Below are 19,175 nucleotides of genomic sequence, written 5' to 3'. Positions count from 1 at the left end.
TTTGTCTTTTTTTAAGATATACAAACAAAAAATACAGGAAATATGTAAACAAAATTAAAAACAAAATCATTTTCAGAACTAAATGGTCTTCTTCAGGCATCCGTCAGTGTTTAGTGTGACCCTTTTTTTTAGGAGACTGAAGTCCTGAAGTCATTCGATTAGAATTAGAAATTAGGATTTTATTTTATTTAGGTTTAAGTGTATTGCTCAAGTAGAAGGGGAGTTGATACTTGACACTTCAGCTTATACTTTTATACTGTTTTTAATACTACATACACATTTCTTGTATTTTCTGGTTGTATTCTAATAAAGAGACAGACTGATAAATAATTATATATGATCACTATACAATTACAAAAACAATACATCTAATGAAAGCATGGTGGCATAAGACTTTTGCACAGTACTGTAAATAGTAATAAACTAGTTAGTTATAAACTCTTGAGGGATGTATTGAAGAGTGTATAATCTTATGGGGCCGTTTTTAAGTTTTTTTAAGCTCGGATGCTACTGAGCATGCTCATTGCAGTCACTGATTGGATGCGCTGGCTCTTTTTTGACCTTGTGTGCATGTTTTTAGGAAGCAGAGACTCTTGAAGTTGCGACCAAGCAGTTTGAGGATCTGGAGTTCCAGCAGTTAGAGAAGGAGAGCAGTCTGGAGGAGGAACGTGAGACCATCAGTCAGCAGCTGCTGCAGGACAGAGCTCAGTACCACAGCAGCGTCACCAAACGAAAGGTATAGAAACACATTCACAGCAACTCGCATATAACTTAAATTGTATTTGTAATGCGAATGTCCAAACTGTTGTTTCCAGGAAAAGGTCGCTGCTCTTGAAAGCCAAGCCAGTCAGCTGGGTATGCAGGCCGCCCAGGAGTGCGAGAGACTGGTTAAAGACAGAAGCCTCACCATTCAGCTGCTTCAGAAGGTACATCTTTGTAGGTTTCTGTCAGGATAAAACTATCCAGAAGCTTTTCTCCACCTGACTTGATTTGTGTTTTAGGAAAAGGAGAGACTTGCCAATCTGGAGAGAAGATACCAGAGTTTAACAGGAGGGAAGACTTTCCCAAAGAGCTCCAGCACTATAAAAGAGGTGAGCAGAATTATTATGCTTGCCATATTAGATGTTGTTGACAGCATATGTTTTGGATGCTGGATCGATGTTGTTAGCCAGATGTTTCTAGTAGCTTATCCTGTGACATAGAGGGTATGCATTGACGTCACTTTTCCACGTGAACACGCCGGAGCACGCCCTGTTGAGTGGCAAACATTTAACAAAATGGCTGGTTTTCATAGCAGCTGCGGCGAAAAACGCCAGTAAAACTGACTATTATCAGCTTAAATTGAATTTAGTTGGACTTGATAGCAGAGGTGGACAATACTTAGTTACATTAATTACATTTTCCAAGCATTTGTGCTTTATTAGGATGTTTGTCTTGGGTAAAAATGTACTTCACTACATTCTTAAGCATATAATCATACTGTGTATTGTTTAATATTGCATATTAAAAATTATTTAATACCCAATTACATTAAAATTGTGTATTTTTACTTGAGTAAAAGTATGTTAATGTACTTAAATATTAAATGTAAAACAAAAACTTGTATTTATTTAATGTAATAGAGTAAAGATTATGATAATATGCTTTGGGATGTATGTTCTCCAAAGAAAAACACGGATAAAATACAAATACTTGAAAAATACTTTTAAGTAGAAAGTAAAACGTCTGCTTGATAGTGACCCTAGCAGCTTATCAACCCACCTGTGGTCTGTGGACGTTGGCATGAACGATCCATTTATTTCTCCTTTAGGTTTTTTTTTGTCAGTCTGTAAAACGATAGCTCCGAATTCTTGTTAAATCTGTTATTACAGTCTATCGCACAACAGCTTTTTCCCAATTAGACGTGTTTTAGCTTATTTCACACTGTACACAAATTCTGCTGCTCTGTCTTTTGCCACTCAGTGGGCGTAACCGCAGTCACTTTCGTCGAAGGTGACGTCCTGTGCATACCCTCTATTGGGTTCACCAAACAGGAAATGAAATCTTTTAGACTCAGGATATTGTTTGACTTATAAACTCCAGGATGTGCTTCACATAAGTGAGACTGATCTATTAGATGATGACCACACCCGTTCCTTTCCTTATCACCCTTCCCAGTTTTACTCATATATCCCATTATGCCGTTAATGCATGCAGCCTCTTAGCATCTAGCATCACGAACACTCAAATAAAGGTGTCTAAACGCTCTACAGACTCTAAAAAGTTAAGAAATAAGTGATTTGTTAAGAACATGTGACTAAAATGGTTCTTCTATGGTTTCTTTGCAAAGAAGTCATCACAGAGCCTCAATCAATCCGGGTGCAAAAAAATAATTTGGGTTAAAATATTATTTTAATATTGAAGGCTTCCAAACGGCAAACAACCCATGTTCAGATATTTCGAAAGAGGTTTATCATCTGTGTGCTTGAATAAGTCACAAAGCAGCAATCATTTTTGTGGTATGAACCAAATATTTGTTTCTAGTTTCTGCATTAAAGTGGCGGTTTCCCAGACAGGGTTTAGATTAGGACTAGGCCTTAGTTATATTAGGATATTTATATTAGTGTGCATATTGAGGCAAAACAATGGCACTGATATATTTTAAGCTATTTTCAGTTAGGAAAGCTCAAACGTGCATGTTAGTCTTGACTTTCAGCCCTGTCCGGGAAACTGCCCAAAAAGAGTTAGATTGATGCATAAGACTGTAGGTTGCACAAGGCATCTCCTTCCCTGTAGGTGTATACGTAAACTTTTATCAGTTTTGCATGCGCGTTAACTGACAGCTGAACTTTTGTCTGCGTGAATGGGTCGACTCAGGAATACTTGAAGCTGTCGGATGTTTATAAGATGTATGGGGGTGATTTCCAAGACAGCCAGCTCGCCAGCACTTCATCGCACGGCCTCTCGCTTACCCTTGACCCGGCTGTATCTGCCCCTCGTGAGGTATCACAGCTGCTCTCCTTTCTGTTCTCATTTCAAGCCTTACATCATTCCTGCCTGCTTTTGTGTTGTAGATGCATGTTACAAGTATTACAGACATCTGTTATTATTATAGTCATACTATATTGGAATCTAAATGGTAAATGTTTATGTAAAGACTGGGAAGTAGGAACATGTTGGCTCATGAATATTAATTAGTTGATGTATTCTGATTTGCTAAAAAGCAGGGCAGTAAATTATTTAATTTTATTGCTAAATAATTTAGTGTTCATTCCAATTAACAAGACTTTGCTTGGTTGGTTTACAAGGCCGGCTGCAGTTTTTCTTTGCAATGCAGCAAAGCAAAGCTTTTAAATACCACACATTTTCTTTAAAGGTTGCTACACCCCTGCGTATAGATACAATTGCAAAACAATAGTTTACTAAATGCTGTTACTACTAACTTGAAAATTAGTCAAAATGCAAAGCTAACCTGCTTTAAAGATGCTAAACTCTCAGTTTGTCTCCTCTTTACTGCTCTGCTGCTTCCTGTATTTCCCTTCTGCGTGTGTCTGCCTGTCACTTCCGGCTGTAAGGAATATGTGACTGTGGGTCAATTAAACCAGATGTATGGGATGCCGAAGGTGGAGTCTTCCCCTACCTCTCCTGCCCAAATACTACAGTCTTCTCTCACAGACTCCGCCTTCTCCTGCCTCCCCTCCCCTCATGGCTCCTCCCTCTGTCTCTCGTTCGAGGTGTGTCTCTTTAAATTCTCCACATTTTCTTTCTTAAAATGGCCCATTCAAGATTTTCATTTAGATTAACACATCACAGTACATATTCTGCAATTTAATAGATTTCTGTTGAGACCTTCAGATGATAGAGTAAGAATTTGGCGTAAACAGAATGAGAACATGGATCCATCATGCCTTGTTACCACTGTGCAGGCTGGTGGTGGTGGTGTAATGGTGTGGGGGATGTTTTCTTGGCACACTTTAGGCCCCTTAGTGCCAACTGGGCATTGTTTAAATGCCATGTCTTACCTTGGCATTGTTTCTGACCATGTCCATCCCTTTATGACCACCATGTACCCATCCTGTGATGGCTACTTCCAGCAGGATAATGCACCATGTCACAAAGCTTGAATCATTTCAAATTGGTTTCTTGAACATGACAATGAGTTCACTGTACTAAAATGGCCCCCACAGTCACTAGATCTCAACCCAATAGAGCATCTTTGGGTTTTGGTAGAACGGGAGCTTCGTGTCCTGGATGTGCATCCCACAAATCTCCATAAACTGCAAGATGCTACCCTATCAATATGGGCCAACATTTCTAAAAAATGCTTTCAGCACCTTGTTGAATCAATGCCATGTAGAATTAAGGCAGTTCTGAAGGCGAAAGGGGGTCAAACACAGTATTAGTATGGTGTTCCTAATAATCCTTTAGGTGAGTGTAGGTATAGGTGTATCTGCCTATAAAAGATGCATAATCAAATCATTTTTAGCAAAACATTTTAAACATCATGGGTAGAAGAAAAGCCTGTATACAATAAATTAAGGTGGGTTTCAATGTCAGCCACTCCCCCTTTTTTGGTGTTAGACGCAAAGCTGCCATTCTGTCATTAAGCAAATCTATCAGCTGCTCATTAACACTCTTTTCTTTTCTCTCGAATACTCTTTCTTTCTCTCATTCCACCTCTCTCTTCTCTCTGTGCTTGCGGATGTGCTTCGTGTGTTAAGCGTCAGTCGTGTGAGTGGGGCAGACCTCACGTGCCCGCTCTCGATTTAGAGCTCTGGTACCAGGAGGTCATGGCGGCTGGACATGCAAACCAGCTCTGCCCTCCTCCCCTCCCGGCTAAAGCTTTCTCAGCACGCAAGCCCTTGCAGGTAACAGCCAGAACCACAGCTTTCCTTCAACCTCTTCTGCTCTTTCATAGTTTCATACACCATCTTTATAGACCTCTTTTATCTCGAAGCATCCAAGATTGTTGTGTGGGTTTCGTCTGAGCATGAGGTTTATTTTGTATGTTTTGACGACTGTGCAAAACAAGGTTACTGCAGTGCTACTACTGTTTTTCCATCTGAATTTTTATTAAATAGTTAACCCAAAATAGAGTTTGTGCCGTTTCAAACTTGAATGACTTTATTTCTTGTGTGAAAAAAGGGAAAGTTTAGCAAAAAATCCAAGGTATTAATTTCTTTGGTGGTGTACCATTCACTAACTTCCATAGTGTTATTTTGTCCCACAATGGAAGTGAATGGTGCCCCATTTGCTTTTCATTTTTTAGTTTCTAAACTATTTTGAGGTTGTTATGATCATAATGTTAATGGTTTGTTGATGTCCTACAGGTGTACCGCTCACGATTAGATAGCGACTCCAGCCAATCATCATTGAGGCCTAAAGTCAGCGCCGGTCTGTCCCCCACATACACTACAGCGACGCTCGGACGCAACACTCCTGCCAGGGTAAATATAGCATTCGCTCTCTGTTCACCTCCTGCCAGGGAAAACAAAATACTGCGTTACACCCCTGCCGGGGTAAATAGTGCATTCAGTCCACAGTTATCAGAATCTCCTGCATCATTTAATGTTGTAATTTATTCCCCTCCTTGTTGTTTAATGTGCTGGTGGAAATAATTGCCTGCGTTGTTTACCCAGAGCGCTCTGATGGTAGCCAACAGCACCGGGAGTCTCCCACGCAACCTGGCAGCCACCCTTCAGGACATCGAGACCAAGAGGCAGCTGGCCCTTCAGCAGAAAGGTAACACGAAACAGCAGCTTGACAGATCACAACCTGAGCCAGCTATAGTTTCAACGTATACGGCTGATGTGACCACGCCAGCAAACTTTAATGGAAGGTTTATCCAAAAAGCTTGTTTCTGTTACCCTCATGGCTTTCCAAACCTGCATGCTGATAATTTTCTGTGTAACACAAAAGAAATGAGTCTTCGCGTGGACCATCAGCAAACAGTTTTGTGTTTAAAAGACGTTTAATGGCTGCCCAGATGTCTAGGCTAAAACAAGGCTAAATTTAAAGGCTAAATTTAAAGGAGTAGTTAACCCAAAAATTACTTGACCATAGTAATTTTTATTCCTACTATTAAAAGTCAATGGGCCATATTTTTTGGGTGAACTACGCCTTTTATCAATCCGTCCAGAAAAACACGATTATGCGATCGCATGATTCAGTGCATAATCAGCCGAAGTCCGCATATTTATGCGGGAGTCACATTTTTAAAGACGCCACACTTTCGCCGCATAAATTGCAGATTTCTGCTCGCAAAATATCCAGGGCTTGCATGATTTCATAATCCTTGCGTTTTTGTAGCAAAAAAATATATATATTAGCGGAAAGTTGAAAAATCTTGCATTTACTTCACATGTCCCCTGGTGTCATGGGAAGGTTAGGAAGTGACGTAATTACTAGTGATGTAGTACTCGAGTCCAAGACCGACTCGGACCACAGTGGTAAGGAGTCCTCGAGACCAACGCATTTTTTATGTTCATATAAAAAAACCACACAACACAGAACAACAATAATAATAAAATGCAATGTTGACGGGCATTATTTGAAAATGGCATCCCAGTCTTGACTCGGACTCGACTGTATTTGAAAACCAAAGGACTCGGTCTCGACCCTTCAAAGACTCGTTCTTGACTCGTACTCGACTGTATTTGAAAACCAAAGGACTCGGTCTCGACCCTTCAAAGACTCGGTCTTGACTCGGACTCGACTGTATTTGAAAACCAAAGGACTCGGTCTCGACCCTTCAAAGACTCGTTCTTGACTCGTACTCGACTGTATTTGAAAACCAAAGGACTCAATCTCGACCCTTCAAAGACTCGTTCTTGACTCGGACTCGACTGTATTTGAAAACCAAAGGACTCGGTCTCGACCCTTCAAAGACTCGTTCTTGACTCGTACTCGACTGTATTTGAAAACCAAAGGACTCGGTCTCGACCCTTCAAAGACTCGTTCTTGACTCGTACTCGACTGTATTTGAAAACCAAAGGACTCGGTCTCGACCCCTCAAAGACTCGTTCTTGACTCGGACTCAACTGTGTTTGAAAACCAATGGACTCCGTCTCGACCCTTCAAAGACTCAGTCTTGACTCGGACTCGACTGTATTTGAAAACCAATGGACTCAGTCTCGACCCTTCAAAGACTCAGTCTTGACTCGGACTCGACTGTATTTGAAAACCAATGGACTCGGTCTCGACCCTTCAAAGACTCGGTCTTGACTCGGACTCGACTGTATTTGAAAACCAATGGACTCAGTCTCGACCCTTCAAAGACTCGGTCTTGACTCGGACTCGACTGTATTTAAAAACCAATGGACTCGGTTTCGACCCTTCAAGACTTGGTCTTGACTCGGACTCGACTGTATTTAAAAAACCAATGGACTCTGTCTCGACCCTTCAAAGATTCGGTCTTGACTCGGACTCGACTGTATTTGAAAACCAATGGACTCGGTCTCAACCCTTCAAAGACTTGGTCTTGACTCAGACTTGACTCTATTTGAAAACCAATGGACTCTGTCTCGACCCTTTAAAGACTCGTTCTTGACTTGGACTCGACATAGCCAGTCTCGTCCTCATCACTAGTAATTACGCGATGTGAACATCAATGAAAAGCTGCAAGAGCTGCAGAGTTTTTGCAAGTTTTCACAATTTTAGCAAGTTCTTGCAATTTCATTGCATAAAATTGCATAAATATCCTGCATATTCCATCACATTTTTTTAAGAAAATGTGCCGCAAAATCAAGAATTTTTTCCCGCAACAATCACAAAAAATGAAAATAAATAAATAACACACACAAAAAAAACTTGAAATCATTGTTGACTTTGCTTACGTGATGGAATATTATGCATCTTCACAAGTTATTGTGGCAAAAACTACATGTATTGAAATTCATGTTTATTTTGGCTAGAAGTGGGTTCCTCATAGCTGGATGAAATCAGGTCTATAGTTAACCTAGACAGTGATGCAACTATGAACAATACAGAGATTTTTGTTTATATTATACAAAAATCCTTAGGAAGATTCTTGGACATTTGCATATGTTTGTATGTTTATGTGTATGTGCGAGGCATGGTAGACACATTCAGCCATCCTCACCGGATGTGCCATCAACCTCATTAGGGTTTAAGGCACTGTGTAGTCAGCATAGTGAAAAATAAATATAAAGAGTTATTTTAAATGTATTGACTTTGGCCTGTGTTGGGGCAGTTACATGTCTTGGTTAAGTGCTAATCCCCATGTTGTCTTTTTATCAGGCCATCAAGTTATCGAGGAGCAGAGGAGGCGTTTGGCCGAGCTGAAGCAGAAGGCTGCAGTGGAGGCACAGTGCCAGTGGGAGGCGCTCCATGGCTCTCAAACGCAGCTTAACCACCCCTATTCCTCCAGCCCCTCTCCTGTCGTGCACCACTCCATACTGCACCACACGTCGCCCTCTGCTGGGGAACAACCCTACGACACCCTCAGCCTGGAGAGCTCGGACAGCATGGACACCAGCATCTCCACGGGAAACAACTCTGCCTGCTCCCCCGACAACATGTCCAGGTTCGGCATTCCTGAATGCTTTTCGGAACGCTTAGGCAATGGCTCTGTGACAGGAATTCTGTGGCTTTTCTCTACATGCTTGTTTCAAGCTAAATTATCAACCATCTGCTTATTCACACTCACTGTGGGCTTTTAACCCCCCCCCCCACACACACACACACACACACTTGCTTCCTTTGAAAACAAATGAACGACACGCAGGCCTGCGGCATTAGCTTAAGTCGATACTGGGATTTAAATGCACAAATAAGGAAAACGATGGCTTCCAAAGATGTGAAAGGCATCTTTCATAAACACATGCCTGAGGTTTAACTTTGCATATCCGCCCTTCCTTTTAAAATCTGACTCCCACTTTATTTAAATTTGTGCACATCACGTTCACACCACAAAAGTCATTGGTTAATCGCAGTGGTCAATTATTTTTGAATAATGATGACTTTTATTCTTAGCAATGCTGTATAATTTACCACTAAATTTTTCCTACATAACCACAGTTCTCATTTTTTCGTGGTCTCAAGAAGTCGGCTAATAAAATAATTTAAACTCAAATCAATATTTCATGTCAGTTTATTTATTTAGTAAATGGATTATTTATGTATTAGGCAGAAAAATGTACGGTGTGCCGGTCATGATCACAAAATCAACCCCCCCAGGGCGACAAGGACCCCGGCGCGAAGTTTACGTAATCCACATCCACGATTTCATCAGAATCAAGCTTTAGCTCAGCCTCCTTATAGAAATGAAAAATCTGTCATTACTCACACTCATGTCTTTCCCATTCCTTCTGCTGTTAGTTCGTATTCAGTTTTTCCATAAAATGACTAGATAATGAAAAATCATCCGTGTGTCATTGATCAAGCTCACAAGTTATAAATCTGACCAAATCATGAATGAATCACTCAGTCACTTAAATTTCGATTTGTTCTTTACACAATATTTGGTATATGGCATGTAAATTATATGAAGCTGTTTCTATATAAAAGTAAAGAATATTCTGTTTAAATATAATGTTGATATCTTTCATATTAACCGAGATAGGCCATGTCAAAGATTGAAATCGATGTGAAACTATAAATGAAACTTTTACATTGAGACAAATTAGCACTTTTGTATTTTAAAAAAATGCATTTTTTATTTTCCTGTTGTGCTCCATGAAAAAACAACACCGCATGGATATACGGATTTGGAACGGAGTGAGGTTGAGTAATTGGAAATTTTTTGGTTTAACCGTTGCTTCAGGTTACAATCTTCTCATGGAAGCAGTGTGAAAATGCATGTAACGTACAATGAAGTACATTGTTTTGGTAAAGTAGCGTAGCTTGACCTGGGCATAGCAGCATTGTAAACAGCCTTCAGCTGTTTCTCTCTCTGGAGAGAGTTTGTTTACTTGAAATGTTCTCGTACAGTTTGTTTTCTCTCCTGTTACAGTTCAAACTACAGCTAATCCGTGATTCGTCTCTAGATCCATCCATAATGCATTTTCCTTTTCATATGTTTATAGTTCACATGTGCCTCATTTGCATGTGTTATTGCAAAATTTCATGCTTGTATTTGGAACCCAGCTGTATTTTAACATGACGAAATATTTCGTAATCCAGCAGTCTCTGATCTCCGGTACGTCATTCATCCCTCGACTGAGTCACTAACCACCCGCAATCCACTTAAACCGAGCGCTAATCGCGCTTCGCTGTATTTAAATTAAATCTCTAGCTGTATTTTTAGCGCAAACACGACACTTTTCCATGTAAATTGGCCTCTTTATATATTGTGCCTTTATTTGCAAAACTCAGCCCCGGTCGCGTTTAACGTTGCGGTATTGCTGTCTGCGGAAAGTAAATTTTATTTAAAAGAGATGCTTGAGTACGTTGTCTATTGAACATGGCAGCAGATATTCATTTAATATTTCCAGACCCGTGGTGCAGTCAAGCACACTTAAAAAACCCAATGCACGTGTCTGGATCACAGCAGAGAAGAAATAAATTATGCCGGATTTAAATTTTCCACATCCTAGGCCTGCAAATTGAGGAATTGCGGGGTGCAAACTGTGTCCGGCTCTCTGCCCTAAAGCCAGAATGGTTACTTGATTTCTTTACCGAATAATTGTGTGTAATATATATAGTTAAAGATATTTCGATCTGTTTCACAGTGCAAGCGGTATGGACGCACTGAAGATTGAAGAGATGGAGAAAATGCTGAAGGAGGCACATCTGGAGAAAGCTCGACTCATAGAGTCCAGGGTGAGTCCGACATAATAAAATGATGATATTAAAATAAAAATGTCTCCATCTATCTTGAACCCAATCTTGTTTTAACAATCACACCTCTCTTTGGTCCCGCAGGAGCGTGAGACTCAGGCCCGTAAGCTGATGCTGGAGGAGGAGAGGAGACGGAGAGAGGAGGCGGAGAAGAGACTGGAGGATGAGACGGTACACAGGCAGCAGCTGATAGAGAAGGAGGTGAAGATGAGGGCCAAAAACTTCTCTCAGGTGAGGAGTCGGATCTCTTTACTGAAACTTCATTGTGTTACTGTTGTTGATGAGTAGTTGGTCTGTGTTTATACCGATGTGTTGGTGCGATTAAATGTTTGAGATCAGGGTATGAGCTAAAGGTCCTGTGACACATTTTGTTTAGATAATCAAGTACTAGGCTTTAGATATATTAAGAAATTTTAGTAGTTTTTACAAAAAAGTCTTACAAAAAATTAAATTGGTGTGCATCTTAAGACAAAACAATGGTACTGATATATGTTAAGATATGTCAGTACAAAGTGTTTTGAAGTAAAGCTGCTTAAATAAATTGTAGGCTACTGTTATAAGTTAAGGAGCGGTTTTCCGGACAGGGTTTAGATTAATTCAGGACTAGGCCTTAGTTATTTTAGGACATTTAAGTAGTTTTTACAAACAAACCTTGGGAAAACTATACTGGTGTGCATCTTGAGACAATACAATGGATAAATGTTCAAATATGTCAGTGCAAGGTGTTTTGAAATGAAAGCAGCTTAAACATAAATTTTAGTCTGTGACTAGGATAAACCCTGTCCTGGAAACCGCCCGTATAAGTTATAAGGTTATCCCCTGGTTTCACAGATAAGGCTTAAGGCTATTCTTCGACTAAAACACATATTTGAGCTGTCTCAACTAAATATCTGGCACATACAGATCTTAAAATATGCCAGTGCCATTGATTTGTCTTAAGATACACACCAGTAACGTATTTTTAAAAAAAAAGTTAAACATCTTCATTTAACTAAGGCTTAGTCCTGGCTTTAGCTAAGCCTTGTCTGTGAAACCGAGCCTAGAAGTTTAATATAAAGTTCTTTAAAAAAGTTTGAATTTAGCAGTTAAGTAAAAGTTAATATTGACAACAAGCCCTATTTGGATGAGATAAGTTTTACGGGGTAGATGGCGTAATGTAATTTTACCACAGGACGTCTGTAATATTAATGGTCAATTCGGACGGGATTAGAAATCTCAGTAAAACATTTAGAAGTGGGAGGGGTAACTGGATTGCGCAGCGCGTCACCTCTCGTTGTCACGTGCACGTTACCTTGCATCCTGATATCACATGTGCAAACAACATGATGACACAGTCGAGGAAAACGCAAAACACTGTGTTTAATTTCAGTTTGGGGAGAACGTCAGTTTCAGAAACAGTTCTGTGCCTCTGAGAAGTAAATTTGACTTTTTTTATTTTTTGTTATTCAGGAACTGACTTGCCACTGACTTGTTTTTCCGCTTAGATTGCAAGTAAATGCTTCTTTAAGAGCTTTTATATTTATATAAGGCTTTTATACCTTTTATATTATTTATATTATATAATTTCTCTCCAGACCTTTTTACAGAATGTAAAAGTCGCCGTAATGATTAGTGACATGGAGCATTCGGACTGCAACATGGGCAGCTAGTACAGTATTTCAATTTTTCTCGGTCAACAAAAATGGTTCCAAGGAATATTGTGGGTCATGAATGACCTATTTAGGGAATTTGTATAATTTTCCACACACAGTGTGTTGTCTGTTTATGTCAAATATTTTGAAATTGTCAGATAAAGTAAAAAGTCGCACAACATGATAGGCCTAGAGTAAAATATGAAATATATCAGATGTTAAACAACAGATAAACAGAGAAATTCACTACACACTTTATTAAAGGTTTTGTCTGTTGACCAAAAATGTGCTATGTATATTGCAACATATACATTTGCATTATGAGTTTGTTTTATTAGAAATAAAATGTAAAAAGTTAATAAAAAAATAATCTATAAATTTACCTTTTTAAAATATTTTAAATTTTTTGTTTCTATATTCACATTTAGGCATTTATCCAAAGTGAGTAAAATCTAAAGTGACAAGTAAGAAAAGCAATTGTTTTAGGAAGCTGATAATATAAGAAGTGCTATACAGAGTTACTATAGCTTGACAAAATCTCAACGGGTCTTATTTTTGTCACTTTCAGCATTTTTGTCTCTCCGAGCAGAGTGATACAAACATTTCAGCAGAATATCAGCACTTTTAAAACAACACTTATCCAATCCAAACACCGTAACTAACATGTGTACCGTATAATGAAAATACAATGTTTTTTTCCTTGCTAAATTAATCTCATGGGGCTTCATCAACAAATCTCTCTGTGTTTTCCAGGCGCGCCCCATGACACGATACCTGCCCATTCGTAAAGAAGAGTTTGATCTCCGATCCCACATCGAGTCCTCGGGTCACAGCGTGGACACGTGCTACCACGTGATCCTCACCGAGAAGATGTGCAAGGGCTATCTCATCAAGATGGGAGGAAAGATCAAATCCTGGAGGAAGCGATGGTTCGTCTTTGATCGCCTCAAAAGGACTTTCTCATACTACGCCGGTACGTGCGCCTTCCGACGTCCTCCTTACTGTGCACTATGCAAATGTAGCTCGGCGAACGCGACGTTACGCTTCTGTCCCCCTGAGGTCGGGGAAAGAAATGAGGGTAGAACAAAGAATGAATTGCGGGTAAATCCAGCAGTGGGGGGATACGGATAATTAGTAATTCTTAAGCTCGCAGCGGCTCCCGTGATTTCCGATAGCCTCGGGTGAGCCGGGGGCATACAAATAACCAGAAGCCCGTCCGCGTGCTATCTGATGGTGATGAAATCTGCCGCAATGCTGAGGAAATCGTGCTCATCACCCAGCCGCGGCGCTCGGAAAGCGTGCGCTCGCTCTCTTTACTTCTGCATGGAAAGTGAAGGGGTTGCACCACAGCAACAAGGTCACACCGGCGCTCACCGTATCATTATTCTCGAGGGGAGTCGGGGGTTTGTTTGTTTTCTCAATTGTCACTTTACTCCGCGTCACCTCTGTCACTTCTGTCATGTTCACAGATAAACATGAAAGCAAATTGAAGGGCGTCATCTACTTCCAGGCCATCGAAGAGGTTTACTATGATCATCTACGTAGTGCCACAAAGGTATGACCCCTTATTAAATCAATAAGGCCCTTGTGTGGAGGAAAGCCAGCACAATCTCATACTGTTTTTCTGTTCTGTACTCCTGCTGCAACATTTCATTTGATCTTTTCGTTGTTTGCTTATTTCTTTGTTTTCTCCGTCTCATATGCTGTAACTCTGCCGTCAATTTTCCCTCACCCCGCTGTTTTTCATTCTTTGACACAGAAAGGATTTTTCAATCTGAATTTGACAAACGTATGTATCGCTTCTGCACATCTCCCTGCATGTGCTTTACTTCCTTTGGTTTGATGCCTTGCGACAAAACAATTATTTTCTCTTAGTGCTTTTCTTTTCTTTTTAAAATAATGAAACATTCTTACAACAGTAACTTTACTTGCTAGCAACGTTGTATATAATAATAATAATAAGGCTTGTTTTCGGAGAATAAATGTGACCCTGTCTGTGAAATCCAGATTTATCATTTATTTATGAGATTAGCAGCATCAAAGTCTTTGACATGGCCTTACTCAGTCAATATTAAAGACATCAAACGTTTATTATTTTCACAGAATGTATATTATCTAGGATGAGATTATGTAGAAAAAAGCCAATCACAATGACTTTAGCTGGGTTTTCACAGGCAGTGTCACATATTTATAATATTCATTAAAAAGTATTTTACAAACTTAATTATTTTTTATTATAACCTTTATTTGACCAGGAAATAGCAAATTGAGATTAAACATCACTTTTACAAAAGCGTCCTGGCCAAGATGTGGGTTTAACAATAACAAAACATTTAAAATACAAACTTATTAAAACAATGTAACCTAATCAATCGATGATTAAATGCAAGTAGACAAGCAATTACATCCAGTTGTAATTGCTTAGTAAACATTTACTAAGCAGATGTCTTTACTAAGACATTTACTTAGTAAATGTTGTTAGATTTATGCTTTGAACAAGAAAGAAAACTATTTCCAAGTAGGGTAAGAATCAAACTGGGGGCAAGATGGGGCCTAAGTTTTATGTTTTAATTTAATGAAATGCATTAATTTATCATATCTTCTGTGTTATTAAACATAAGACTATTGAGTAACAGCACTACATTGTGTTGTTTTTATCAAAAATCATAAATCATAAATTTTTTTCTGTGTCTTTAAATAAATTCTCTGAAGTCTTATTATCAAATGCAATTTTGCTTGTCATAGTGAATTTGATCTTGTTTTAAGGATGTTTAAATATATTTACGGGAAAACACAAAAAAGACAAAAGCACTGAGAGAAAATTATTTTTTGGCCTGTAATTTGTGGATTTTTCACACATTTGCCCTCATGTTCCCCTTTTTAGCAAATATTATTGTATTATTTTTTTTTTTTTTGCACTTTTACTGGAGAAATGATTTAGGTCTATGATTTTTTATTTTAATTTTTTTTCGACAATCAATGTACACAAAAAAAATTATTCATTCAATTTACAAAATTTTTTTTAAGGTAAGTGGTTGCAATCAATTTATTTAAGCTACATTTATAAAAGTTTTTTATTTTATTTTTGCTATTTTTTAAGCTTAAATAAATTGATTGCAAATACTTACCTTGAAAATTGAGTAAATTGAATTAATCATTTTTTTCAGTGTATATGTAAAACACAACTTGTGTGTATTTCCCTTATATGTTTCTCAGAGTTACCCCCACCCTCGTGTTTGTGTATGTCTGGGTGTGTGTGCCAAAAAATACTTAATGTGCGTATAACAACTGATGTCAGTCTGGTATTATATACCGTAAAATCTTTGTTGGTTATTGATGACCAAAATTAACAAAAAAAATTGTAGGTTATTACCTAGAGAGCCCGTGGGATGCTCATGCAGAATTGTTTCCCGTTTGCATGTATTAGCCTGGGTGTTGTATTTAATAGTCTGTAATAATGAGTGTTTATGTGAAATGCGATAATTGGTTGACTCACCAAATCACATAACAAGCACCTTGTTAGTGCCTCATTACACCGTGTTAACATTAACAGTGATTTATTTATTAATTCAATTAATTTATTTAATTAAAGTTTGGCTACTGTATGTGGGTTCTTCCACAGATTCCTAACATTAATTCATTAGCACCCCTAACAAATGCAGATGAATGCCTCACTCATGGGATTTCTTTTCGCATGCAGAGCCCCAACCCCTCCCTGACGTTCTGCGTGAAGACACACGACAGACTTTACTACATGGTGGCCCCCTCGGCGGAGGCCATGAGAATATGGATGGACGTGATCGTCACGGGAGCCGAGGGCTACACGCAGTTCATGAACTGAGATGCAGACGTCAAAACTCAAACTGTTCGGCAGGGAGACTTCAAACGATCCGGACCTGTTATTCCCAACGAGAGGAAAAACTTTTATTTTGTTACTCCCTTTTTCTTCTTTTATCATTGTCTGAAGATGTTATATACTCACTCGCTTGCACAGACACACATCCGCTGGAGGTTTTCTCTCGGCTGCCTGGATGCGAAAAACGGAGCTGAAAGATGAAAAGGCCGAGAACCGAACCTGCAGGTGGCGGCTCAGTTGATGTCGATGAAAATGCCTTTTTGCCATCAGAGATATTTTTTGTGTTGCAGTTTGGATACACATAAATGTGACTTTTATCTGTAATGTTAACTCGTACGATTTGTCTTTCCACACACTTCATGGGGAAAATGCCAAATGACATCAAGCCATGAAATCACGACGTTATGAAAATAAATTGACTGATATGTAATGAACAGATATGGACTGCAAGACGTTTTTACATTTCTAACATATATTAAGTGTTACATTCATATGAGACGATTTCGAGATTCGAAAATCCGGTATTGATTTAATTCACCAAAGCTCACCAACCAGCTCAGGAGTCTATATTTATTATAGAAAAATAATCACCGACTCCTGTTTTATTCTCTCCCAATGTGTCTTTGTGTTCCCACTGAATTTTTCACATAAGGAGCCACACGCGCACACCCACGCGCGCACGACTCGTACGCACGACTTACAACAGTACAGTCTATTTGCCAAGTCCTGATAACTTGATCTGGAGGCAGCCATCTCCTTTCACTGCCAGCCTACGATAGCTTTGAATTATCGCCACACAAAAGGAAACCACATCAAAATCATGCAGTGCCTTGATATTGACCCGTATTTGTCACTCTTGGTGTGTTACACTAGCAAAAAACAAACAAACAGCTGGATACCGTCTTATTCCATGTGAGATATATACATGTGTGTATTTTATATACACTAGAACTACAGATGTGTATTGTAATTAAAAAAATGAATGATTGGGGTGATACATATTTTAAGGGGCGGTCCAGATGTTTAAGTATTAAAGGTTTTACAGTTCAGCTATGAGTCTGCCTTACCTTGTATTAGGATGAGGGAAATAAAATAAATGTTTATTTATAGTTGCTGTTTATTAATTAAAAAAGACCAACATGCTCTGCCTTTTTCAACAGCCAAACTGTATGCTGAGACAGAAATGTAAACACATCAGTATAAATGCTCACTAGTTGGGGCAGTACCCTTTTAAAAGGTTCATTAAAGGGACAATCCACTTTTTTTGAAGGTGTGCTCGTTTTCCAGCTTCCCTAGAGTTGAACATTTGATTTTGACTGTTTTGGAGTCCATTCGGCTGATCTCCGGGTCTGGCGCTGGCACTTTTGGCATGGCTTGGCATAGTCCATTGAGTCGGATTGGACCATTGGCATTGCGCTAGAGGTGGCCAAAGAGTGTCAGTGGTTTTCCTATTTCGGGCTTGAGTCTTCTGGAGTTACATCGTGTACACCAGGGCTATTCAATTGGCGGCCCGCGGGCCAAACCCGGCCCCCAAGGTAATTTGATCCGGCCCTTTATTTAGTCTGTAAAAAAGACATCTCTAAAATAAATTTAGTAAGTTAGACAACGGGCCGTACAGTTACGAGTTGATGCGACTGCGTCTGTTTCATGCAGCATGAGCTGCAGCAGGGGTAGTGATATTACGCACTGCCCGAAAATAGTCCCCTGCTGTTGAAAGTAACCAAGGGGACTATTTTCAGGCAGTGCATAATATCACTACGCCTGCTGCAGCCATGTTACGGCAGCAAAGTCCGTGATTATTACGCCAAAATGAGAGTATAGTTCCTAGCCATATCTGCCTGGAAAATTGCAACTTTTAATTTTCTGTCGGTCTTGGTGCACGATGTAACTACAGAGGAGTCGGGTTTTGAATGGAAGATATATCGAGACTCTTTGGTTATTTTTTGGTGCGATGCTGGTGGTCTAGTCGGATTCAGTGGATTGTGTTGAGCTGTGCTGGGGGTGCTGGCGTCACACCCGGAGATCAGCTGAATGGATTCCAAAACGGTAAAAATGAAACTCTGGGGAAGCTGGAAAATGAGCGTATTTTCAAGGAAAGTGGAGTGTCCCTTTAAGGTACAGATATGTATATATTTGGCCTACCTTTGAGGTACTATTATGAATGCTTTAGTTACAAAGGTGAACCTTTTGAAAGGGTATTGCCCCGTGACAGTGTTTGACCATCTTTTTTTGGACTGTGCAGAGGAATAATGTCTTTGTTTCCCGTGTAAAATGTATATGATGTCACACGAAAGCAGTGTTGTATAATGTTGAACAGAAATACAGTCAGTTTTCTTTATTTAAAGTGTTTAGTGTCGTAAATGTGCCGTAAAAACTCTCACCCCGTGTTCACACACAAACCAGTGCAGGGGTCACAACCGAACTCAGACTTCAGATGTAAAGGGCAAGTAGCCCTCACTGCTATAATTAACAGTGCAACACAGACACAGATCTTGCATCATGACTATAGCATTGTTGTCATGACACCAGACGAGAGGAAGAGCTGTGCACTAAATTAAATAGCCACTGCTAAAAGACAGAATTGAGATAAAGTTCAAGTTGGCACTATGTTTAAATAAAGTCTTGAAACATCTTAAACTTTCATATGCTTGTAATGAGGAAGTGTGTGACGAAGTTTTATGGGATGCATGATATAAAAGTGATGCTTAAATATGCAAATGATGGTGTTTGAAAGCTGAACCGACTAGCTTAAAGAGATATTAGGTCAAGTTTTGGTTTTAGTTTAAACGTACAATCTTCAGTATAGTAATTTCAACCCTTTAAAATTGCTTTTTAAATGATTGTTATTTTTAAATATGCAGTTGAACAGCTATTTGCAGCACGCTCCCCTAAAACACATTTACATACCT

The 19,175-nt window shown here is 39.2% G+C and overlaps 1 protein-coding gene across 16 annotated transcripts in view; it reads left to right on the top strand.

Annotated features, from left to right (window-relative positions):
- phldb1b (pleckstrin homology-like domain, family B, member 1b) overlaps positions 1-17,411 on the top strand; it is a 77,071-nt gene extending 59,660 nt beyond the window's left edge. For 8 of the 16 annotated variants that reach the window (XM_055196241.2, XM_055196242.2, XM_073863271.1 and 5 more), the window contains 15 exons: positions 581-736; positions 816-926; positions 1,002-1,091; positions 2,857-2,982; positions 3,555-3,713; positions 4,701-4,847; positions 5,310-5,426; positions 5,619-5,721; positions 8,239-8,524; positions 10,671-10,761; positions 10,864-11,010; positions 13,164-13,383; positions 13,880-13,965; positions 14,170-14,199; positions 16,111-17,411. In XM_055196241.2, coding sequence (XP_055052216.2) covers positions 581-736; positions 816-926; positions 1,002-1,091; positions 2,857-2,982; positions 3,555-3,713; positions 4,701-4,847; positions 5,310-5,426; positions 5,619-5,721; positions 8,239-8,524; positions 10,671-10,761; positions 10,864-11,010; positions 13,164-13,383; positions 13,880-13,965; positions 14,170-14,199; positions 16,111-16,251 — 2,010 coding nt within the window. In that variant the 3' untranslated portion in view covers positions 16,252-17,411. The remainder of the gene's footprint in view (positions 1-580; positions 737-815; positions 927-1,001; positions 1,092-2,856; positions 2,983-3,554; positions 3,714-4,700; positions 4,848-5,309; positions 5,427-5,618; positions 5,722-8,238; positions 8,525-10,670; positions 10,762-10,863; positions 11,011-13,163; positions 13,384-13,879; positions 13,966-14,169; positions 14,200-16,110) is intronic. The other 8 variants (XM_073863270.1, XM_073863267.1, XM_073863275.1 and 5 more) reach the window with 6 other exon arrangements.
- Positions 17,412-19,175: the final 1,764 nt, after the last annotated feature.

The sequence above is a fragment of the Misgurnus anguillicaudatus genome, chromosome 24 (genome assembly GCF_027580225.2).
Source record: "Misgurnus anguillicaudatus chromosome 24, ASM2758022v2, whole genome shotgun sequence".
Lineage (NCBI taxonomy): Eukaryota > Metazoa > Chordata > Actinopteri > Cypriniformes > Cobitidae > Misgurnus > Misgurnus anguillicaudatus.
Note: the sequence above shows the minus strand (reverse complement) of the source record. Positions and strands in the feature narration are given on the sequence as shown.